Source organism: Pezoporus flaviventris, unplaced genomic scaffold (assembly GCF_033815535.1).
Source record: "Pezoporus flaviventris isolate CSIRO_AGI_PZ_B2104156 unplaced genomic scaffold, CSIRO_AGI_Pfla_v1 ptg000001l, whole genome shotgun sequence".
Lineage (NCBI taxonomy): Eukaryota > Metazoa > Chordata > Aves > Psittaciformes > Psittacidae > Pezoporus > Pezoporus flaviventris.
The window spans coordinates 15,344,489-15,370,355 of NW_026892549.1; the positions used below are offsets into that span (position 1 = coordinate 15,344,489).

Sequence of the window (25,867 nt, forward strand, 5' to 3'; positions counted from 1 at the left end):
TTGTTTTGTTTTGTTTCTCGTGTTGTTTTTTTTTTTGTTTTGGTTTTAATTAATTTGGATTTTATGAATTTTTTGGGAGGTCAGGTTAGTTCAGAGGAGGAAACTGCTTGTTGGAAAGCCTTCTTTCTCTTATAAAGTGAATAACTGTTCATAGTTTTCCTGGTTGCCATGTATTAAAATAGCTGTAGTAGACCTTAGAGGCCCATTTTTGTCCTGTGAGTTCTTTGTTGTGTGGTGTAACCTACTCAGAGAGGAGCGTATTTCTTATCCCTAAGTCACCATATGTTCGCAGCAATAATCATTTTTTTCCATAAGTATCTGTATTAGTTCTGTTGTGCGTACACTGTACTTTATAGTTTTTGATGTAGTTTTTATAAAGAGTTGTGGTGGAAATTGTGAGGGTTTTACAGTAGGGATGTATGTACATTGGCAGGACTGCTTCATCACAGGATGTATACCACTGTTAGCTGCTTAAATAATTTTTACATTCATATACTGAATAAAATCTCAGTTTATCATTTGGCATTTGTTAAAAAAGGGAAAAGTTCTCTATAAATGGTGTGTCACTTGAGTGTTATGAAGCTCTGTGCCTACGTGATCCCCAGTTCAGAACCTTCTTCAGTGCTGCAGAGTGCGATTCAGTCTGAATCCACAATATTGCTATTTATTTGGCTCACAGCAGTGTCAAGGCAGGCGTTAAGAATGGGTCTCAGAAGCGATGCTGCAGATGCACACAGCAGGAGCAGCCCCTCATGCCAGGACTTTACTTTGCTTTAATACTCAGAAAATTCTCCATGGAAACCTTGAAGTCGGCCATTAGAGTGTACTTCGGATGAGGACATAGAATATCCTGCGTGCTCGTCCATTGGCATGTATTTCTGAGTAAGCTGTTGTGGAGGCTTGCCTGGCTTTATAGAAACAGCTAAATGTGTTTATTTATATAGCTAAATATGCTATATAAACTGCTAAACCTGACAGGCAGGGATGGGAGGAATAGAGTCAATTATAATTAAAAGTTTTATTGTGTCCCTTTTCCTTTTCTGTGTTCATATAGTATATAAAATTCCTCTAGCATTCTATTTAAATTCTGGGGCTTTCATCTGACCTTTCATTCTCTTCCTATACAACTGCCTTTCCTGTAATAGAATAACATAAATGACTGTCATCAAATTCTGCCTGCAATTACTTTGTATCAGTCAACCTACTGCTTTTGTGTGTATCTGCTTTCATCTCATTAGCTGTTGTACAGACGAATTATGACTTGTAGGCAGTTGACTGACTAGCTGTTGGATGATTCCTTTGAGTACTGAAGGTATTTGGCCAGCAAAATGTTGATGTAGATATTTCAGCATTAGGCAGGTTACAAAATGTTTGGGGTTTGCACTGACAAGGGAGTTTCCATACTAAGGCATACGCTGTGCAAATATGTAAACGGATTAACAGAGCAGATTATTTGGATTCAGAAATTGGTTTATAGTGCAGTGAATGAAATAATTCTGGAAACTGGAAGTCACGCAAACGGGGTATTTTCATGGTGATTTGTATTCAGAAATGCTGAAGGCCCATAACCCTGCCTAATTTTGAGCTTATTTGATACAGCTGTTAAGTGCCCCAGGGCAATTAAAAAAATTCCTTAAAAAAAAAAGCAACCCTCTTTCAATGAGGAGTTTTATAAACTGCTGGTGTGTTAGTGGGGGGTTAAATTATTGTTTATTTGTATATTTATTTTAACCCTCCAACTCAGTAGTTGGAAATCGCTAACTCCAGTCCCCATTCCCTTGCACTGTTATCATTCCTTTATTCATGCAGAGATTTTCAGATGCAGTCACTTCGCAATGTGAGTCCATGCTATTTTCCAGCATTTGTGCTGAATCACAGTCTTGGTGACTGCAACTTGTGCTTTTATGCCATGATATTCACATTACTGTTATGGAAAAGATTTTTATTTTTTTATTTTTATTTTTTTAAATTATAATAAAGTATGAGTAAATAATGTGTGTGTACAGCTGTGCTTTGGAAGAGAAAGTAAAGCTATATCATAAAGATACATATTTATGTATATATGATCAAGACAAAATATTCTTCACTTAAACGACTGGATTTCTGTTTGCTAGCTTCAAGATTTCATGTGCATATTTTCATTTGTTTGTTATTTCATATTGATGTGGGTAACTTTTTAAGTAAATGAAGTAGATTGAGTTAGGCTACTATTTCAGATGTTATTTTTGAATAATTGAATAAAACCCAGTTTGGGCAATTGTGTGAATAGGCGTTTTCCCAAAATAGCACTGATGTGAGTGGAAACAATAGCTTGTGTCTCCAGAATAATGGAAGTGCTTGATAGAATTTTAGCATCTTAAGATATCACTCCGAACATCTGTTGCTAAAGTCATACAGTCTCATGGGCTTTCACTGACCAAAGTAACAGCAGTTTAATTCCAGCATTCCACAGAAATGTGAACCTTTTCAACTGGCAAATTCTGGTGAGTGCATGTACTTTATTTGAATGCTATAAGCACAAACAGTATCTGCCCAGGTGGTAGCTGATATGTTGTGATTTAACTGTTTCTCATGCACATTGGAAGGGATGAAACATGCAATGTTTGTGTTTGTCTTGAAAAGGTTTCCCTAAATTACAGCAATGCTCACTTGGTTTGAGTTGATTGGCGGGATAATCAGTTTGATAGTTCTGATGTGCAGGCAGTTGATTTAGATTTGATTCATATATATTATATAAATACCCATCTCGTATTTGCTTGAGTGTTGCCGTGTAAGGTTTGTGGCACTTCTGTAGGTCTAAATACATGAAATACAATAGACTGTCTAAATTTTCATAAAGTAGGCAAACCTTCAGATAAAGATGGCTTTGACACGAGAATTAGTGGGTTTTCATGACCAATTTGCTAATACTATTATTGTGGTATTTTGTATGCTAAAATATTTAATGGAGTTTAAGTTGTTTTTACGTATTTTTACTACAGCTATTGAGCTGTGGATTTTTTTTGATGCTAGTGATTAAAGGCATTCCCAAACTTTTCTGGCCTTAAATATTTAGCCAAGGGAGCTTGTTTTCCTGGGATTTTTGTGTTAATATGACAATAGTCTAAAGCTAAAGCAGTACAGGGCTGGATTTTGCAGAAATCCCTATTAGTTTTAGAGCACAGTTTCCAGACAAACATTTGAGGCTAAACTGCTGAGGAAGCAGATGCCAGTCTGTAGATACTAAGAGTTAATATCTCTTGAGATGTGTTCACTCTCTTAAGGAGCTTCCAGCCCCCAGCAAGGCTTTTCATCAGCAAGAAGAGAGGAGCTGGTGAAGTTGGTGGCACTGGTCACAGTGTTGAGTGGCGCTGGAGGAGTGGGTGAGTGTAGGGTAGGGACAGATCTTTTGGAGCCAACTGTAAATACTGAACTTGAACCCTGCATCATTGGGATAACGGCTGTGACTTTGGGTAGGTTTACATGGCTTCCAAATAAGTTAATTTGGTGGGTAGTAATAGTGGTGTTTCAGAGCATCCAAGAGAGTCAACAACAAAGAGTGGCTTGGGGGAAGTGAAAACGTTATTGATTCCCCCCAACACAAGAGAAGACTGAGTGTACTTGTCCTCCTTGTTTTACCTTGTGTCTCTGCTGAATGATGAGTGTGTGTGCATGCATACATGTGTGTGTATATGTATTGTATATATGTATGTGTATACATATAATTTGTTGGTTTCCATATACAAGTATGTATTTGTTGGTATTCAAGATTTTAAAGTTGTTTTATCAGTGTCAGGAAAGCAGCTAAGTGTGAAAGTTTCATTGCTATTAAGTTGTTTTCAACAAGAGTTTAGCTTGTGTAAACCGTACACTATTATAACATATTATAAGGTACAGAGGGGGTTGTGGTTGAAAATGTTTTAATAATTCATAATATAGTTTTCTTTTTCCCACATAAAAGAAGTTTTAAGCAGCTTCTACCTCAGTATACCTTTGTTCTAGATCTGATATTCAAGTGGTAAAAAGGGAAAAAACTTTCTCATTGTATTTTGTTCTCATGAGTGTTTTTTTGTGGTACTGCTTTATTGAGCAAATTTCAGTTGAGGCAGCCAAGAGCGCTGTTAAACAAAGAAGTATCTGCTTAACAAAGGTAGACCTTTATATACACTAAAATATTTTATCTGGAAATAACATCTGGTGTTATTTCGTTTGGTGTTCAGACAACAATCTTTGTTGCTTGGTTTTGAAAGCTCTGGCTTTCTGGAACTGATGAAATAGAAATCTTTGAGTATGACCCAGTTTGACAGCAAACTAGCTGGTGGTGTGTCTTGCTCTGAGCAGACCATGAGACTCATGTCTGATGAAGCCCTCTTTCTTACAGCTTTCTCTCTTATGCTGGTTTGTGGTTTGCAGTTCTTTTTCTTTTCTTTTTTTTTTTTTTTTGCCATGATTGGGGCACCTAAAATTTTTCTCTTTCATTCTCTGTTGGGTTTGGATGTTGTTTGTTTTGGGGGGAGTGGTAGTTTTTTCTTTGGTTTGGATTTGTTTTTCTTTTGTCTAATGAGGTACTAACACATGCTGCAGTATTTCCTTAACTAAGGCACTTGAAAGGATGTTTCAGTACGTGTGTTCACTAATTTCCCAGCCTCTACCTTCATGTCCAGCCTGCCCAAATGCCACCAATGGCACAGGGTATTGCTTTGGTTGGTGAAGGGAGCAGAAAGGTACACAATTGCCCAGGCTCTGGTATGATAGCAAAATCCTCCTTTCCCTAGGAAATCATGTTGAAGGTAGGATCAGAAGAAGGAAGGCTGAATCAGGTTGCTTTTTCACTCATCTCCAGCGTAAGGGTACAGAAATGCTGGGGTCACCATTGGGTGACCCACTTCGTTGACTGGTGGTGGGATTCATGGTGGGAAACCCTCACATATGGATCTGGATGTTGTTTAGCTCACTATGAGAGTCTGATATCATTAAAACTTTTTAGCACTTCCAATAATACAAATATATTTATTTCTGAGCTTGATCTTAAATGCTTTTTAGTTGATGTGATTCAAACTAATCCACTAAGAGCCTGATCATCTGCCAGCCGCTAGAGTTGGGTCAAAGCTCTGTAAATTAATGAGCTCAGGGTGATTAGTACAGGTTTTGGTGCATTGGACAGTGCACCAAATTGGTGCCACACGAGGTATATGTCTGTCACTTTATTTCCTTTAAAATTCTTATGCTTTGAGGATGTTTTCCCGGCTTGACAGTCAAAATAAACATGAAGGGCTCTGTCTGATACCAGTGAATGGAAATTATATTATGGTTCCAAAAAAGTAGGATCAAAGTTTTAACCACTGCTAGTTACAGAGACACTTACTGCTGAGATAATCCTAATCCAATCTTGGTTGAAGACCATTGTGTATTTAGCAGGTTTGTATCTGGGTATCCATTCACAGGACATGTTATGGGAAGAGGTTAAGTCTTGCAGCAACAGTTCTGCATTGCTTTTGTAATTGGAAGAAATATTGCGTACTGGTACATCTATTGTATGAAGCTGTGGAGGCTACAGAGAGCTTCTGTGGACATCAGGTTCATCTTGCTGATTAACTGTTGACTGGCAGTCGGTCAAGGAGAGGAAATGAGCCATTGCAAATTTTAGTGACGGCTTAAGCACACACGTTATCTATAGATTTTTTTAAAAACCTGGTAACTTCTGGTAAAATGTAGCTCGCTTTGTAGGCAGAAAAGACTCTTGCATTTCATGAGCTTTCAGACAGCTTCAGATGATGGAAGAATGATGTGTGATGGATATCCAGACTCACTCTGGCATTTGACAGAGGGTCCAATGACAGGTTAATGGATTTGGCAGTGGAAGCTCACATTTCTGAGGCCAGTCCCATACTTGCCTGCTGGCTTATATCGAGCGTCTTCAGCAGTAGAGAGCACTTCCAAGCCATTTTGGCTGAGTTTTGTCCAGTTTGATCTAGAATACTTGGTAACTGTGTTGATGCCAGTCTTTGTCTTCATTCTGTTTTTATTCTCTGATTAGTATTCATACTATAAAATCGCTTTTCCAAAATCTCTACAAACCTCTTCTTTCCACAGATGTCTGAAAATGGTTTACATTTGTTGGATATCATGAGCTTTCTTGAGGGAGGATTATTTTCAAGGTGATTTGCCCTGAAATGATTGCATGTGCTGTAAGCAGCTGTCAAGAGCATGTGGCGGGGCTGGACTACCAGTTAGCAGTCTTAGCTAGATCTGTCTAAGCACCATTCACTTGTTGGATTTTTTTGCATTATTCTCAAGCATTTCAAGTAAGATTTTAATATCTGCTTGTTATTTTCAATTCCAAAATACCTGCAAATCTGTGTCGGTTAACTTGTTAGTTCTGTTGAAGTTGGTTCATTATTTAAAAGTCAGGCTGTAGCTGTGGTCTCCAGTGGGGCACCAAGTCTCCTTGTACCTCTGGGAAGTTTCAGTATCTTTATTTTGTCAGTCTTTATGCCCCATCTCCTGGGGTTTGGGTCCATCTGGTTGGACTCCTTGAACATGGGAATTTGTGGTCCATGCATGACTGTGCATACAGCAGCTGTCTTGTGCTGCTGGGTGGCTGGAAGAGCAGTTAGGTTCTGTTGAAGTACTAGTAAAGTCACATTCCATGGACAGACCTTGCAAGACATGAGAACTGACTGTATAATACAGCATTCTGTGTCATCTGGAATTTTTGGTCCTTTGACACTTGTAATTAAGCACTGAGATTGCTTAAATATCTTTGACTGTTGTTCACTGTTGTTGCTGAGCCCAGCTTAGGCTGTGTGAGCTAAACTTATTGATCCCCATCATTCATGGGTGGCATCCTCCACGGCTGGGGCATGGGCACATTTTTGGTGCATTTGTGTAGGTAAAATGCTGATAAAGCTAAGCAGCCATTGGCCTTAGTGTGAGTTGTAACATCTACTTTACAAATTCTCTCCAATTCTGACCTGTAATCATACTTTTGACTTAATTGTGGTTAAAACTGCCAGGTGTCTACAGCTATCAGGATTGGTTGGCAGTAGTGCTAAATTAAGTTCTAAATGATTCCTCATAATTCAAAATACATAGTAACGCCTCCGTCTCCAGTTGGGGTTTGAGGTTGCATCTTCTACCCCATGCTCTATATTCCACGTCTGGGAAATGAGCAGCAGGGCAGGAATGTCCTGGGGTGGGCAGATCCAAGCTGGTGGTTTGCTGCCTGCAGCTGTTTGTAAGTCTCTCTCTGACTTAAATATAGCCATATTATGTAAAATCCCACACTGTATTTTTGTTCTGTGTGTGTAGAAGCTGATATTGTGATAAGATGGTAGCTGTGCCTGGAGTTGGACATATATATCTCTATTAGCCCCGAGGGTAGTGTTGGAAAAGTGCTCTTTTGTTTCCAGTTTAGCACAGGAAGCTCATTTTGGCTTCATTTAATATCACCGCTCAAACTGGCGGGGAATCAGAAATGTAGTTACATGACATCATATGTCTGGCACAGCAGCATGGCTTGGAGCTTCATAGAAACCAGCCCCCCTGATAATAAATCAAAAATTGAAACATTTCTGCAGTCTGTCATAGCAAGAGAAGGTTGCATGGCGCATTTTTTACTACTTCTCGTCTGCTTCCAGAAGAGACAGAGTTTTCTGAACTGTTAGAGTGATCTTGATACTGGTGTATAGAAACAAGCACAGGGGGCGAAGTTATGGGCTTTGTGTTCTGGGGATGGGTGCCTGTCCTGTCCCCCTCTGCTGCTGTTGGGACTCAAAATCCACCTGCTCTCCCAGTGCAATGCCTCCACTTTGGCCTGGGTATGCTGATATATGGCAGAATTGTACTTATGAGGATTACACATTATTCCGGTTACACTAAAAGATATTAAATATATGCTGGCAGAGTTTTTCTTGTGTAAAGTTGATTTTATTTTTATTTTTGTTATTTATATTTTATTTGTATAGCTGAAAGAATATACAGCAAAGATTTAAACCACTGTTTGGTGAATAATTTTCATGTCTACAGTGTGCAAAGTTTTAGGATTTATAGTGAATGAGTCTGGAAGAAACAAATCACTTGTGGAGTGATGAGACCTTTTCTGCTTTCCTGTTAATCACATAGCAGAGAAGGCATGGGTGTGCACGGAGAGTAAATATAAGACAAACTCTATAAACTTCTGTCCGCTATTTTTTTTTCTTTATTTCTCTAACATTTTTATCTTGACCCATGTTTTATTCTTTTTTTTTTTTTTTGGGGGGGGGGGGGGGAGGGGGCGGGGTGTGTTTTTTTGATTTTGGGGGGGGTGTTGGTTTGGGTTTTTTTTTTTTTTTTTCATGTCTTCTGGAGTGTGCATAGAGCAATAGGTGTCAGGAGGAGTCGGGTCTGGTGCCCATTTTCCTTGTAAACAAAGCTGTAGCAGAAAGAGCAGACACCTGATCAGACGTGGAAACCTGTTTTCTAATTAATTCCTGATGCTTCTCACACTGCTGTATAACTTTATAAGGAGTTCAGAGAGATACTGTTCCGCTGGTTTGGGAGGCTTGGTTACTGCACACCTTATCCTGCCACATCTCAGCAGGCCTAGATTTCTTCGGTTACCTGTCCCTTCTCTGCAGAAAGGTATATTTTATAAAGCGCTTGTTGTATTGTGAGGGGGTTTTATGCTGCAGATGAGGGACCTGGCTGATTGTGGGTCAGAGTGGGATGATTTCCTGGTGCCTAACTCCATGGCATGAGGCGCTAGTGCAGCACTGCTTTGGGTGAGTTTTGGTATGAGCAAACTATTTTTATTATGCATTTGTAATTGTGATACTCAGATTATCAGTGTCTGCAATTATGGGCTTACATATAAAGGTACTGTTGGTGTAGGAGGGGCAGGTCTGGGTGGGTGCTGCAGCTCTTTGCAGGAGCTTGGCTGTGCTGGCATTGGTCTTCACTCAGCCTTTGCAGGAGGATGCTCATCTTGTCATGACCGCTTATTGGAAGTAAAGAAACATGTGAAACTGCTCTATTTACATCTTGAGATAAGCAGTATTTTATATATATATTTTTTTAAATGACAATTTAGGGAGAATAGTGACTGGAAATGGGATCTACCAGTCAAGGAGTCATGGGTAATAAACTCCTTGAACGGGAAAAAAAGAATGAAACAAATAGGAAACAGGAGCAGGGTTGGGTTGACTCTTCAAAAATTATATGAAAATATTGAAGATACTAAAGGGAAACATTCTCTGGTCATGGATCTCTTGTCTCTTTGGAGGTAGCAGATGTTGGGATGAATGGGCAGGCAATGGTGAACCTCGCTGGCTTGGCACTGCTTCTTCTAGTTTCTGTGGTCCATGCCCAGGATTATAGTAGATAATTACTGCAAACAGCAACGCTGTGTGTTTGTTTCTGAGTATCACCAGGGTTGATTTCACTTATAAGTTGGGTGGGAATGGTCATCGTCTGGAGCCTGCAGAAAAGTTCCCAGTGCTGTAATTTCATTGCAGCGCTGCAGAAACTGGGGGGACATAATGGATTTATAGCGCTGTTTTGCTCCATGATATAGTCTCACTTTCTATAGTTCTTTTTAAAAGTCTTTCTTGCATTGGTGGTTTGAAATGTTGACAGCTAGTGCTTGTCTTACTTAAAAATAGGCCAGAAATGTCATCCGTTATTTTAGAACCCAAAGTGGATTTAAGCACATAGATGGTTTTATAGCCAGTGAATTGTGACATAACTAGACGTTTTGGAAATTGAATAAGTCTTTCAGTTGCAAAATATGTATCTTTTGGTGACTTTTCTGTTTATGATCACAGATGTTGCCCAAAAGGTCATCATTCCCAATAAGAACCTTGGCCTGATTAACTTTTCATGAGGTCTCAATTACATTTAAAAGAGAAATTAACTAAACTAATGCCATAAAAAGCAATTTGGAATTCCTCTCATCAGGCATGTTCTCAGGTATCCTTCAGGACCTGAAGGTCTGATTTTTTTTAATTTTCAACCCATTAGCTATAATTAGCCTTTCTGTCAACTTTAGAGAGTGAACTTCTATCTTACTTTAGTCTAGGCTGATTTAATTGTTTTACCAGGCTTTTAATAATCTGTAAAATCTTTCAAATAAGCAGTTCTTACTAGTGCCTGACTTACTGTCTGGGCTTTTTTATGTTTGTTTGGTTTTTCTTTCTTTCTTTCCAAATAATAGCGTGTTGTGCTGCCAGCTATGTATCTTGCACAACAGTACTGTCTCTGCTGACCCATGGGAAATGGTTTGTTATTGCAAAGGAGCCTTCAGCCTTTTGGAGGTGGTTTCTAAATGCTTAGGGAGGTCTTTGCTAGGAAAGAAGTATAATGAAATATACTAGTGCGTAAGCTGGAAAGCAAAACTGTACAAAGTTTCAGTCCATTTTTTTAAAATAAAATGGTGTTATTTTTGTCTTGAATATTCCTCTGTTGTGGAAAAAATATGGCAGTGTCATGGCTAAGATTGTGAAGTGTCTTTGCTAGAAGCCTGTTTTCTCCCAGGGCGGGAGTAAGAGGTGTCCTCTCAGGGTCATTGTTTACAGTGATATATGCTTACTGTCAGCATTGGAAGTAATTGTCAGAAAACATCAATTTTAGAGAAATTAGTAGATGAAGAGCAGTGTATTTTCAAGTCAGATCAATATTTCACTGATCAGACACAGATTTCTTGACAAGTTTTGGGGGTAGGACTGAGGGTGAAGAGCGGGTCTAATGAAAACCAGTAAATCATGGTCTTCCAGCAGTGAAAATGTCAGTGGTGACATAATGAAAGGTATATATCGTGGCCTGTGGAATGCCAGATGATTCATGTGTGAAAATTAAGCAACTGGTTAAATAGGGGGGCACACATTCTGAAGACTATGTCTCCTTTTAGTATGTTCTGTAGGTGAGCATTTAAGTCTGATGAGTTGGAGCATGATTTTGAGGTATTCTTCAGCTATGTTGGAGATAACATCTCTTACCTGGCAGACATTTGAATTACTGGTGATACTCCATAAACACTCTGTACCTTGGGAAAGTGGACTTTCTAATGCCAAGATGATGAGGCATTTGGATCCAGCAACAGGCATAGCAGATGACGAGATAAACGAAGGAGGAGAGGAGTTTGAAGTGAAGCTTGATCTCTGGGAGGTGAGGGTTTTAGTGGAGCAGATTGAAGATGGAGCAGGAGAAGGTCTGCCTTAGCTCTTAGTTACTGATATCAGTTATGCTATTTAATATCATATAATATTTGCCATCTGGTGAACTAATGATATTAAAGCATCTTAACTGAATGAAATGGACAGTGACAGAGATTACAGCGCATGGAAAGGTAGTCAATGGAAGGTGTTAGGGCAAATGCATGAGACACCAGGGTGTGGGACTGGCTACAGCTGAAGGCAAAGGAGAGATGAGGATGTCAAAACCCCACAGGGGCTACCTGATCACCCTGATGGGTGCCTGCCCCAGCTAGGCTTATCTGAGGGACAAGACTGAAGGAGTGACAACTCCGACATTGCAGAGATGTTCTAGGGTGGAGGGAGAAATTCCTTTTTGAAGTTTAAAGCTTGGGTAATACAGAGTAGGGGTTATGTTATAATTTGTGTACTGGAGATAGGTTGAATTGCCGGGCAATACATGACCCAATGTGACCAGCTGCAAAATGATTTATGGAGGGGCATGCCTTAGTTTACCCCCCATTAGGGAAGTCAAGTGAACCCATACCTGTTTGTCCAGGTGTGTCTGTGTGTGAGCAGGACTACAGAGGCAGGAGACCAGACCTATTGGCTTCTGCAGTTTCCTCGTTTTCTTGTGCGTTGAAGTGTGAGGAGATGTGGTAATATTGTTCAGTGACTGTGGTTTTCCCTCTGCTCTGGACAACCTAATCTCTCCACACTTCAGCTCCTGTTCTTTTTCTCTGCTGATCTCAGGCAACGACCAGCCTTTGTCCTGGCTCCTAGGCTCTTCCTTTAGTGCTTCTCTCTCCTAGTTTTTGTTTGCTCTGCTTTTATTACCAGAACCAGAGTTTACCTGTTATGATGGGCACTGGGTAGTGGTCCTCTGACTGTCAGGATCCAGCCCACTGAATCTTCCTATAAGGTCCCCAGTGACTTCCTGCCCCACTTTCCTCTTAGCTCTTTTGTAAGTGGCTTTATTCGTGTACACATCATTTCTGCCATGAAACCAAACAAATGTGTGAATATAATATTGTTATTTTGGGAAAATACCAGCTAGCCAGGCACTGTAATTTCAGGGAGATTCACTTTTTCTATCTTTGTGCACAGTTGTTGTTTGAAACTTACCGTGAATCAACACAGTAAATAATCGATGAGCTCCAGGTAATTATTTCTGGTGGGGCAACTGGGAAAAAAATAACCACGTGTCCTGGGTTCAGCAGTAGCAGTCATTTTTCTCCTTCTTGGTAGCTGGTGCAGTGCAGTGTTTTGACTTTCAGCTCGGGAACAGAGCTGATAACAAGGATGTTTTGGTCTGGACAAGGACTTTGTGAGCCTCATGCTCTGCCGGGGAGGAGGGGAAGCCGGGAGGAAGCAGAGACAGGACACCTGACCTAAACTGACCAAAGAGGTATTCCATACCACAGCACATCATGCCCAGGATGTAACTGGGAGTTACCCGGAAGGGGTGGTAGACTGCAGGGTTGGAGGAGGTATGGGTCGGTGCTTGGTCGGGCTGGGGGGGCGAGTTATCAGTTGGCTGGTGGTGAGGTGTTGTATTCTCTTCCCTTGTTATTTCCTTTATCATTATTATTATTGGTGGTAGCAGTAGTGATCTGTGTTACACCTTAGTTACTAAACTGTTCTTATCTCAACCCGTGAGAGTTGCATTCTTTTTGATTCTCCTCTCTGTCTCTTCGGGAGTAGGGGGAGGGAAAGAAGGGGGGGAGTGAGTGAACGAGTTACCTGACTGGGTTTAAACCATGACACCATGAAACAAACAAACAATCAAAAAAACAAACCCCAAAACAACAAAACCCAACATAAAATCCTGTTCTGACATTACTTACCGATGAATAGATCTAGTTTTGTGAGAAATCCAAGAGGTGAGAGCCAGTGACTCTAGCGCAAGTGTTTACTTCTGTGCAGTATTTTGATTTACTGTTATTTAAAAAGAACAAATATAAATACACGTATGAGCTTTATGACATGTTAGCAGACAATCAATGATCCAGAATGTCCTCCTGGTTGACTGTGTCTTGTAACAGCAGTATTTTTGATGAGAATATTGTGTTATGCTCATACCCTTGCTTATGTAATTTGAACACAGTAAAATGGAGGAATGAGTGACAGTGATTAGCTACAAGTGAAATGTAGGCAGGGCCAAAGCTTGTATGAAACTGAATGAAAAATGAAATGCTCAAGGAAACTGGTACAAGGGGGAAAGAATATATCTCTGCTTTAGTCCTGGTGTTTTCTGTCTACATTTAATTCACTTTATAAGCAGTTCCCTCCAAACTGAACTCTGAACAGCAAAGTGGTTCAGATCACATTAGCTTCAGAAGGATGAATTCAAGCTAGCATTAATTCAGCTATTCAGTGAGTAGTGTATGACAAGCTGCAGCAAACTGCACAGCTTTGGCAGTTTCAGTTTGAGTCAGGTTGCAGGGCGACTGTTTTGTCCATCTATAAATTGTAATGACATTAACAAGAGTGGGTGACTATTGCAGAGAAGCTTTCTGTAGAAGCAAAGGGTAGGCCATATATGTGTGGTTAAGTACCAGCAAACCTGCTGAGGTCTCCGTATCAGACTTCCACTGGGACCCAAGGGTGCAGTGTTGGAAGCTTGAAACAGTCACGGTAGTGGTGGCTAAAATGGGAATGGTATTTTATAGCTTCCTATCATGATGGAGAAGATAATTGTCTTTTAATTGGTGCTCTCCCCCCCCCCCCCGAAGTTATAAAAATAAAGCAATTAAATAGCTTTTTTTTGGGTTGGAGATTTTTTGGTATTATTTATTTATTTATTTATTTTTTAAAGCTGTTGAAAATTAAATGAGTTAATGATGGTAGTGCTTGTTTTCTCCATTAGTTAACCCGACAGCTGGAAGAACACTAATTGGTCAGTTCTAATTTGAGTTTCTTTTATGTGACTTTAATGATTTATAGCTTTTCTAATGTTTATACCAAATAAAATATGCACTAAATTCAGATGTATGTCAGTGGAGTAACTTTGAGTAAAGCTTTATGAGCAAAGTATTTCAATTTCAGTACCACACAGTAGAAAACATGAAATCAGATTCATTTTACTCTTTTAATGTGACTAATTATGGACATTTTTGCAAAGAAAGATTTCCTACAAAGTTTGTTATAGTCCTTGTGGAGTGAAGGCTGGCAGTGCATATAATGAAACAGTGCAAGAGAAGAGTCTTATTTTGATTCACAGAACCACTTTTGGATGTCACCTCTGACTGCTAGATGTGGATGTACACAAACATGAGCTACTTTTTTCTATCAAGAGAAAATTAGAATGAGATACATACTTTAAAGGATCACTAAGCAAGGCTCAGGTCATTGTTCATTAAACTTTGTGTAGGTGCCAAAAGCGTATAGCTGGGAATGGTCAGCCCATTCCCAATTATTTCCCTGAGGGTTAGCTGCCAACATTTGTGTGGCATCTTCTGCAGCCTCGTTTGAGATGTCCTCTTCGGAAATGAGCAAAAGCAAACCTGTTATTCTCATATGTGTCCTCTCCCTTTGTGGCTTGCCTGTATTTTTGATGCCTTGTATCAATGGGAATTCACATGTGGGTTGGGAAACAAAAAATAGCATGAACTCTGAGTGAACTGCCAGGGGATCAGAGCCATTCTGCAGCCTCCTCTATGCGTGTCTGGGGCTGAAACAATACCACCTGGTGTTCACTAACTACCACATAAATATGTTAAAGTGTTTTGGGGAGAAAACATGGACATGGCATGACAGTGTGAATAGGCAAAGCAAAGGAGTTCATTAATATCTTGTCTGTTGTGAGGAATAGTAATGCCCCAATATAGTTTGCATTGACTTTGGTGACAAAACTCTTCTCAGTGGGGAGAAAGCCCAAGTTTTGAATTAATTCATAATAATAAAATCTCATTCAGTACACAATATCTTGTATTCGGGGCTGATCGCTGAACTTCTAAAGAGCCCTCTTTGGGTTGATGCTGAGCAGTCTGTGACTCTGTGTCTAATCTAGCATGTCAAATGTGTGGGGTGATGTCCGAGAAGAACTGTCACAAATCACTCTGGAGAGCTGAGGGGGAAGGCATCAGGAGAGTGAGGACACAATGGTGCAGATTGATGTATGGTTTTATTAAAGCACAGTTTGTTGCATGACAGACAAGCAATTTGGCTCACTCTTTAATGTCTTCATTGGTGTTTAATACAAAAAGTTTCTTGTTGTCAATATTTCTGGTATAAACGTTCTGAACACAGCCTTGCAGGAAACTGGAGGGGGAAAAAAATAAGTATTTTCTCTTGAAGATGTCCCTTTTCACCAATTAGACTTTGAGATGTCACTAAGCTGTTTTGTTTTTCTTTTTTGTTTTTGTTCTGCCCAAGCATGCTTCGTTAATTGGGTAGAACTCATTTTTGTAATCAGAAGGGTTTGGTGCTTTGGCGCTCTGCTTTGGTCTCTCCCCAATTATTCTGCGTAACAGTCTTCTTTCACAGCCAGAGATGTAATCCTGCCCATTTGAAAATGATGGTTTTATTTGGAGATCTATTTTCCCCCAAAATCCTACCAACCCCTCCAGCAATTTTTCACAACTTGAAATGTTTGTTCCTGTAGCACAAATAAACTGTTCTGTGAGTTTGCCCAGGACTGACTTTAGGCTAAGCGGTTGCTCCTTTGAGCCTTTAAAAATACTGAGTTTGTGCTGATGATCCTCCTGGTCTCTAGATTTTTTTGAAGTGGCCCTAATTTTCTAGACTTAACAAAAATATAAACCTTAAAAACTGAGTGGGATCATCTCATTGTTTTAAAACTGCAACGTGTATGAGTGGGCAGGGAGGTTGGAACTGGGTGACCTTTAAGATCCCTTCCAACCCAAACCATTCAATGATTCTATGATCTGCTAGCCTGGTACGTGGACTAGAAAACTACTTTCGTAAAAAGCTTTATGTCTTGGTTGCAGATCAGATCATATGCCAGCTATCTCTGTGAGCATGGGATACGTTCTCCTATTTTGTTTGATTTCACTTGTTTTTAGCAACTCTTATTCTTTGGCTATGTGGTAATACGCTGCATTTTTTTCCCCTTTTTCCTAGCAGATTTGTTGCACAGTTGTTGCAACAACATTTGTTGTCAGTGCTTTCCCATGTTTTAACTGGAATGCTCTTGCTTTTTGGGTTAAATGTAAGTAGGAAAGATGGTTCAGGAGGATCCAAATAGCTGTTGCCATACCAAGCATCACTGAAATTTAACTTAATAAGTAGCTAAGTATAAGCTTGAGACCTCGTTTTACTTTTCCCTGGGAGAGCATGACCACCCTGCCCATGGCCAGTGCTGTTTCATGGTGTGGGCACCAACCCTGGCCTGCCAGACACAGGCTCCCTGCTCTGAAACACCCTTCCACAGGTGTCCTGGGGCTGCCTGAATGGAGCCTTGCTCTCCTTTTTCTACAAAACATTAAAGAGGAGCAGAAAGGAGATGTATGTAACGTGTAGTCCACAGAAATAGTATCCCTGCCTCGGAGAGAAGAGCCTTTTCAGTTGTGCCAGTGAACTTCAAGGTTTATTTAGCAAATTATTTAACCTCCCATCCTTCCCCTTTGCAGAGGTGCCTGGCCACTGGAATTCAATGACTGGGGTTTTGGCCTCTTATTAGCAGGAAAATCACAGGATTTCTGTGCTCACGCATGGTTTCCTTATCCTGCATCTGCATGGAGCCGGTCTGTCTGTGCATTGAGGTCAGCCCTTGTGCTGTGGGACACGGGAGGGGTTGAGCACTGGCTTCCAAAATTCCCAAACTTAGCCAGATCCTGATCTTACACATCCTGTTGAGTTCAAGGCTTGCTGCCTGCTGCTTCTGTTGCATGCCATGCAAATACCTGTGAGACAGGTCTTGAAATGATTTCTTAGATCATCCATGCCCATTTTGCAGCTAATTCAGAAGTTTTCATAGTCAGTCTTACATTTTCTGTACAATTTAAAAACCACCAACAAACCAGTGGTGTCACTGCACCACTGTGTGTTATGTATGGTGAAGTGAAATCAGAATGAATTATGTCCAACTTTAAACTTCTCGCCTTCTTAGTTGGACAATTAATTTGCATACATTGTATTTTCTTATATGAACATTGTGACCTTCCTGATTTTTTAATTTTTTTTCTGTCCTTCACACCAAATACTTAGTATCTGAAATACTCAAGTGAAACATCTCTGTTTCATCTCTCCTCTGCATTTATCTGCAGCCAAACTATCCTCTGGGGATGAATGAATAGAAGTGACATTTTACTACGACTCATTAGAAGATGAGGGGTTTGTACATGACCTAAGAAAAGTTAAGCTTTTGCCAGTTGGACTGAAAATATAAGTTGTACAAGTTGAAAATAGAAGCAGTGTGCTATTTTCAAAATCATCTTGAAGCCACATCTTGTTAAAGATTAAATTGCATCTGAAGGAAGACGGCATGAGAGGTAACATATTGTACCCCCCTTCACTTCCCCAGGATGTGGGCTTTTAGCTCAATGGACTACAGGCTTTGTAATTAGCAGCAAGGCGATTAGATTGTCCGTGTTTCTGGGAGTAATTTGTGCACTAATTGTTTGATTATTTAATTGCTATTGCTTACTGCAACTGAGGAGAGGTAGTGAACCCTTTTGCAAGAGCTCCTAGAGGTTCCTTAGAAGTTGCGTGTACTTCACTACACCTCCTATTATCAGAAGGGTAATATACATTTAAACATTTCAGGGCCAAAGTGCAAAGAAAAAACCCTAAATAGCAAGCAGAAGGAAGAATTCTGTAAACGGCAAGTGGCAGTTAATGTGATTAGTTACATATTCTGTAGTTGCAGTAGTGCAAATTCCAACCTATAGCTTTAAGGATGAAGGGCAGAAGGGAAATCTAAAGAACAGTAGATTTTTATATTGTTTGGGAACGTGAAGTGCATAAGGGGGGGATTACTGTTGGGTAGACTTTATATCCAGGAACAGATCTTCCAGCACTGTCACAATGGTTGTAGTTCCTTTGACTGCATTTATCACTGGTGAATAATCATAACACAATTGAATGATAGACCAGGTGACCTTGCACAGTGGAATTCACAAAAGCAAATTACTCATGCTGTGATTTCTGCAGTTTCTCACAGATATTGCTGCTTTGATATGCTGTGCTTTATACTTTAGGGCTGATATGTCTACTGCCTGCTAAGAGGGAGTTTTTATTTGCTTTTGCTATTTTATTTATCTGAAGGAAGTGTTGCTTTAGGGTGTACTGAGGTGGAGGCTTTTCCAAGTGAAAAGATAAGAGAAAATGTCTTCAAGATGAGAAGAGGTAGTAACCTATAAAACTTAAAGATATGGCCCAGGCAGTGAGGAGGAGATGCAGGAGGAAGGTGGAGGTGAGAGAGCAGCAGAAGCATCAACCTCCTGTGAGACTAGGCAACCTCTGTCTGCATTGGATGTCCAGAGAGAGCAAGGCAAGGTTTCATCTCCCATGGGAGTGAGCACTGACCACCACAGCATGTGCTGTCCTTGCACAAGGAGGAGAACCACAGAAATGCCCACAGACTAGGAATTCCTTCATTAATTTTTTCCTCCTGAAATGCTGCAACATTTGCTGCAGCCCTGCATCTAGTAGCAGCCCAGCTCATGGCCTTCAGTACTGATCAGCTAGCAAATATCTATTAAACTTGTGAGAGGGACAAGAAGGAGAAATACATCCTCACAGATAACTCCTTTCCAACAATGCATCTCTCCCAGAACTGAAGATCTGATGGTAGGTGATGCCTCTGCTCAAGGGCTCCCTGGTCCTCCCTTGGAGGATGGGGACCTTCCCATTGTCCCCAGCACTGGTGACAGTGAAGATGAGATGCTGCTGCCCTAATAAGACCTGACAAATGGGCAATTGGGCTGTGGCTTAGGGAATTTAACGGTTAATTTCCATAGCGCTGTGTCAGGGCAAAGGGCAGGAAGAAGTAATTCTGCTGCAGAGCAGCAATGGGGATGCCTTTCCGTCTGAAAGGTGTTGGTGAAGCTGGAAAGATTGAGTTAACTAGGATTTCTGTGTCGGCGCCCAAGACCTTTTATAAACAGACTGCATGATCTAAATACCATGCGACTACTTCCCCTAACTGCAATCCGGTATCAAATTCAGAGTGGGCCATGCCATTTTATATTTGGTTGGTGCACGCGCTCTGCTATGCGAGAGAGGCCACTACGCCTGTAAAGGAGAGAAGTTAGCTCAGAAACAAAAACTGTGTGCCTGTACACTGGAGAACAAGCCTGCTCCGTGAGCAGAGGTTTAGCCCTGTAGTAGCTGATATGTCAGCAATAACTGTTCGAAAAAATATTTTTGCACAGAATCTGGCAGTTTTGGCCAAAAACCTTGAACTAAAAGGGGCTTGTGAGTAAAAGGAAAAGCCTTCATGCCCTTGATGAAGCTTCTTTTAGGGCTTATAGGCTTCGTGAAGAGAAGCCATCTTTGCAGAAAAATAACATTTTGGATGATTTATAGGAAAAAAGGGAACTGAAAACAATTTTTTGCCAAATGCCTGAAGGTTTTAAGATTGTGTATCCAAATATATATGTATCTCCTTCCTTTAAAAACAAAAAAGCAATTACACTTGGTTTTTATGTATGGGTCTAAAACCAGAATGAGTGTGCTGAACAGTAATTACTGAATATGTTTTATTCAAAATAGTTTTTGATGTTCCACTGTCTGTGAAATATCAGTATTACTTTGAACATCAACAAATAATAAAATATTTTCTCAATTGGATATAGTATATTTGTATATGTGTTTTGCCCATTGTGAAAGACAGAACTATGTGTAACCATGTGTAAATACTCAATATATTTGTGAAATACTGAGTATTCAGGATTCTGGCAGTAGGTACTTCTATGTATGTGGAAGTGTCTATTTTTATGTTACCTATGTATGTATGAAATGATCAGGTAGAACATACTTGCTCTAAAGAGCAATGACTATAAGGGTGGTAGGTGTTTTGTTCAATAAGTACTTTCTACTTCAGTAACCAAAGGGGTTTTTAATTTTGCCTATAACTAAACCTGTTTTGAACATACAGAAGTGGGAAAGTGAATTCTATGTATTCATTTGAGGTTCTTGCAACTTGTAAGAAGTGGTGGTGGAAATTAAGCTACTTGTAATTAGGAGAAGCACAATGTGAGTATTTTTAGCATGCAGTTGGAGGATTCCTGCCACCCTTTTAGACAGGACTAACAGCCACTTGTCTTCTGAATCTGACAACTAGGCAAGTACTAACAGCTACACAGAGACTATTTGGAGATGGGCTGAATAAGCAAGTGATCCCATAAAAGGGAAGGTGAACAACAGAAGAAAAACTGGTGTCCTCAACTGGAAGACTGTACTGTGAATAGAAAAGCTTTTTATGATGAGCAAGCCCAACAAATTCACTTCTTATTATATTTTGGAGGAATTCTTAATTCATTATCTTAATCTTGCTGTGTTTTAACTTAAAATACTGCTATTTGTCATTTCTGTTGATAACGTGTTAATCATAGGTTTCTGCTGAGAGTTAGCGTTGAGCTGTGAAGAGCCTCTTTCTTTGGGATGGGGGTCCTAATTTATTTGTACTGTAATGCAGGATTGCTGCAATTTCACTACAAACTACTGCTTCCTTGAAATGAAAAATTGGGCTTGCATAATTTGCCTTGTTTTTGTTTGGGATAAAAAGACCCCACAACCCAAACCCCTCTCACCTCCAATCTTTCATTATCTTCACAGTATGAATATTAAGCAATTTCCACATCCAGTTGCATTGAACAGCTCTAGTCAAGCAGCTAGTAGAGAGGCTGATGTGTGTGTGTGTGGTAACGGATGGCTCTCCTTTTGCATAGGAGAGGCTCAACTCAGGAGTCCAAACACATCTTGTTTCCTTGTGCTCAGCATTGCTTATTACATACAGATATATGCCCTGAAAGCAAATTCTGCCAGAGTGGAGCATGTCTACCTGGCGACGTTGTTTGTGCAGCTGATGGGGCCTGTTTTCAGAACTGGACAATCAGGACAAAGTTGCCATTTAGCCAGCTCACCTCCAGGTGTATTTAGCCATGAGGAACTCAAAAATGTGAATAGTTCCATGCACGCATCTGGCTCCCTTGCCGAGGTGGGCTTTACTGGGGACTCTTTCCCTGGATCACACAGGGACACACTGGCCTCATTTCTTTAATCTTCTATGTGGCTGGGAGAGGTTTGTTTTATTTCCTTTTTGCTTCTAATCAGGAGTTCATTTAACCCTGGCTGATACACATCCATGGAGTAAACCCAATGGAAATTGCCATTTCCCCCTTCATAAGGTTAAAAAAACAAAGTTTAATGCACCATGTTGTGTTATCTGTTTCCCTCACTATTTTTATGATTTCACGGTGTTTTAATAAAAGAGCTGTTTTCAGATAAGAGCCAAGGATGATGACAGCCCCACTGGTGGCCATTTGAGATGCTAGTCCTGTGTGGGTCTCCACCAGGAGACAAATATTTGAAGACAGAGGTGGGAAGTTACACCCCTGCCCCTGGGACATCTTTCCTGAAAAAAAACCAACAAAACAACCAAACAAACAAACAAAAAAATCATTCAATAATAGCTCTCACACTTCCAAAGGTGCTGAGGCAATACCTGGTTATTGCAGAGCTCTTGGTCAGTCTGGGTGGAAAAAAAATTCAACCCCCTATGTTCTGGATGAACGCCAGCAGCCAGGGGAAGCCAGCGGCTCCTGCCTGGCTTGGAAGCTGCGTCCTCTCAGGGCTTTCTTTTCTCACTCAGTTTTTGAGGCCCTTTTGCATCATTTTTAAGTAATCCTAATAATACTGGCTGTGTATCTAACAATGCACTGGTGTTGTCTGCTCCTGGATGGCTCCCCACAGCCTGGGTGCAGGGACTGGGATGCCCCTGAAAGCTGCTGGTTTTGGGAAGCTTCACAAGTGCTACTGCACAGGTATTTCTTTCTCCTTAAACTGGTTCCCTTCGTTCGATGGCATAGGAAAAATAAACCACATCGTTTGACAGTAGCGTCACCGAAGGAATAAGACCCTTTGGAGCATAGATGAGGAAAACGCAATAGTCACTTTGTTATAAACACCAGCCAGCTGAAGGTAGAAAAAACCTGCAGCAGCTGGAGCTCCTTGCCTTTCCTGAGATACTTGTAAAGTAATGTGGTCTTCTGGCTTGCACAAAAGGTGCATTTTTGAAGGGTGTGAGCCTGTGTTAGAGTGTGGGTTTGGGATACCCATCGCTGCTCCCTTGGACATCCCAATGGGTCTTCAGCAGTGCTGTTTCCTTTCTTCCTGATCTAACTCTGCAATTTTCTAGTATTCTCTAAAAGAAGCGGTTAAATCCTGTCACAGCGCAGTCTCTGATGACTTTATCAGTGCCCTACTGAGGTTTTTGCAAACCAGTCCCTGACCAGTTAAATTGTAAATGGTGACAAGCCATTCTGCCATTCACCTCTGCTCCTGTTTGCAGCTCTCTGGCCAGGGGAGGGTGTCCCCAAGTCCCTTTCCTAGGCAGTGACAGGGATGCCACTGAAGCTGAGCCAAAGTAACCCCACTGCTACCTGCCCCTGCAGGAGGGCAGCTGGAGCTTCATGGGAGCACCATGGTTTTGGTGAGGTTGGGTTGCTGGGGGCTAAGGTGGTGACCACCTCGTGGGTTTGCTCTGCTCACCCCTCTTCTCTACTATTGCCAGGTGTGTTTCTCCGGCCACCGCATGAGTACGTCCTCCCCCTGCGATGGCCACGCAGCCCACTCTGGCATGGGTGCTGCTGCTCAGCCTGCTGGCCAGCTGCCTGCCAGCCGTGCAGCCCAGGGACTTCACCGTGAAGGACATTGTCTACCTCCACCCTTCCAGTAAGCCACCTTTGCGCAGGCTGCAAAGCCACAGGCAGCCGCGGCATGGGGGTAAGGATGGGGGCAAATCTGGTTTAAGGCAGCAGAAACACCAGGGTTGAGCTGGGAGCTGAGCAAAGATTAAAAAAAACAACCCAGTACTCATAAACCCAAGTAGATGTACAACCAGACCATTGCTTCCCAAGGGCTCACAGGTCAGCAAGGGTTACAGGCAGTTGCTGAGCATGTCAGCAGTTTCTTGTTTACTATTTTCTGTTCCTCAGTAATCTCTCTGGCCATGAGACCAAGCTCCATGCCACACGGTTTGCCCAAGCACATCAATAGCGGTGACCAAGGGGCAAAATTTGACTGTTAACAATTATGGCACTAACTGCTTTTGACTTTATTTCAGTAAGTCCCTGAAGCAATGCTACAGCAAAGTTACGCATCTTTAGGTCTTGTCTTTTTACCAGTCTGTTCACTTTATTGGATACAAAGTTATTTAATTCTACAAAAAGAAAGCACTTGCTGAACTGTATCTGACATCTGCCCCCAGAAAAAGCTCATCACCTTTCTGGATTTGGCTGAAAATTTATATTCTGTACAAGATGAAATTCCTGTTTTATGCTGTAACTGTGACCTACTAGAGGTCCAGGGTGACATGGGTGAACTTAGTTGGTGTGTTGTCCCACCCCAAGCTGTTGCTTGAGGGCAGCACCAGCCCCACCAGGGAGGCTCCCAGGTTGGTCCCTACCCAGAGAAGCCTGGGGACACGAGCAGTGAATGCCTCTTGCTTCAGCTCTCACACCTGAATGGGGTCTGGCCCAGAACTGCTGGGCAAGGGGAGGAGGTGAAGAGGAGGGAGAGGGGAGATGTGGTCCACAGGGCTGTGGATGTTCAGCTTACTTCATCCCATGCAGACAAATGTGACCTGTTCACAATTCAGCTTCTGAGAAGGTGGCAGCATCTTGAAGATGTATTGAATGTGCTACAGAAACCCTGCCAGGAGATCACTTAAGAAGTTGCAGTCTTTGTTTAGTGAGATAATAGGATAGAGTCTGCTGTTGAAAACTGGAGGTTCAGCTGTTCCTTTGGGGACATCAGTCTGCCTTCAAAAGGGATAGCTCATTTTTCCAGCGGGACAGTTTCCAGAAGTATTTTAATCCATCTGATATTTTGTTATCAGGACTGATAAAGTAGCTGTATTGGATGTGAGCTCTCATACCAAGAGGATAAGTACTCCTTGCTCACATTAACTCCCTTTGAAGTCTGCAGTAGGCGCTTCTGCTAGGTAAACAGGCCTGAACTGAGTCCTTATTGTGCCTGTATGTGCCTTTCCTGCATTGCTATTAGTGATAGGATTTTTATAAATCAGGACCAACCTGATGAAGTTGAAAGGTATACTTGTAGAAAGATATGTCTAAAGAGAACAAATGCTGCTATGTGCCTCTGAAAAGCATAGTAGAACCAGATTAATTGGCTCACTTTAACTGCACATTGTCTGTTCCTTTCAGCCACACCATATCCTCGTGGATTTAAGTGTTTCACCTGCGAAAAGGCAGCGGATAATTATGAATGCAACCGATGGGCCCCGGATGTCTATTGTCCAAGAGGTAACCAGCTGCACGCTTGTGTTGAATTTAAACCCACTTTACAACAACCTCTCACTGTCCTCACTACAGGACAGCACTGAGCCTCCATTATTCCTTGAGAATACTTGGATGCTGGTGATTGCTGCTCCTGCTTGTAAGCCATCTCAACAAGAAAGATGTGTAAGCGATATGGGTAATCCTTTAAGCTTTTCTGTCTCTTTGTGATGGATGAAGTTTAGGACTTTCATCTATTCCCCGTACCCCTCTAGCTCAGCTGGAAATTAAATCAGGCTTACTTTTATTGAAGGGTTGTATTTCTCTTACTGTTGTGAGTGTGGGACCTGTTCTTGCATTGTTTGCTTCCCCACCCTAGGGCATAAGCCCATGCTTCAGGGCAGCTGAAGCTGCCTCTTTTTGCCTGGCATTGAGGTATTTTCAGTATCTTGGGCTCATAACTCTGGACTCAGAAGCTGGGACCAGCTCAGGAAGGGCTTTGGAATACAGGCACACAAGTAGCAGATCCAGGTATCAGGGAGATCCATGAATCTACACCTCCCTTACCACTTCTCTTTTTAAGATACTCATCAGGCATTAAGATTGCCCACAGCTGCTGCTGAAGCCCATTTAGTTGGGTTGGACATGGTGTGTGTCCTCACCAGCGTGGGTGCATGGAGGATGCAGCTGAATTCGCATGGGCGGTGGGATGCTGCCAGGGCTTGTTTTTCCTCTAGTGCTTCCCCTGGGCTTGGCAGCCCTGTTCAGCACCTACCCAGGACGTCTGTGGTCTGTTGTGAGACATTACAAGTGCTCTCAGAAAATATTTGTTTTGGAGGGGGACAGACAGTGACCTGTGCAGTGGGGACAGACCAGCTGTGTTTGCAGCCTTTGTCAGAGCACCTTATCTATCTGAGAATTTATTTGCTTTGAGCTGAAATCAGCGCAACATCAATAACAATAAAAGAGATCAGCCTAGCTGGCATCAGATGAGACCAACAGCCACGGATGCTCCCTGTTTTGACAGTAGTGGATGGTATTTGAACTGTAGCCTGTAGATCACTGTGCAAGAGAGGCCCAACTCTGAGGTCTACCTTAATATAGCCAGCAGAAATGACCTGACCAGAAAAAGTTCTAATCTGGCAAGTTAGGGGCTGTTTAGGGGAGGGGAACGCTGAAATTCATCAGCTGCATTCATCCAGACCAGAACTGCTAGTTATGGTGATCAGCCCTCCTGCCTGCTGGTACAAACACCCACTGTATGTCCATGAAGCAGGGTGGGGTTTTATCCAT

The 25,867-nt window shown here is 41.5% G+C and overlaps 1 protein-coding gene across 5 annotated transcripts in view; it reads left to right on the forward strand.

Annotated features, from left to right (window-relative positions):
- Positions 1–25,867, forward strand: part of LYPD6 (LY6/PLAUR domain containing 6) — a 64,996-nt gene that overhangs the window by 32,327 nt on the left and 6,802 nt on the right. For 3 of the 5 annotated variants that reach the window (XM_061445529.1, XM_061445519.1, XM_061445518.1), the window contains 2 exons: positions 22,849–23,060; positions 24,503–24,601. In XM_061445529.1, the coding sequence (XP_061301513.1) occupies positions 22,892–23,060; positions 24,503–24,601 (268 nt within the window). In that variant the 5' untranslated portion in view covers positions 22,849–22,891. Of the gene's footprint in view, positions 1–709; positions 883–22,848; positions 23,061–24,502; positions 24,602–25,867 lie in introns of those variants that run through there. The other 2 variants (XM_061445524.1, XM_061445536.1) reach the window with 2 other exon arrangements.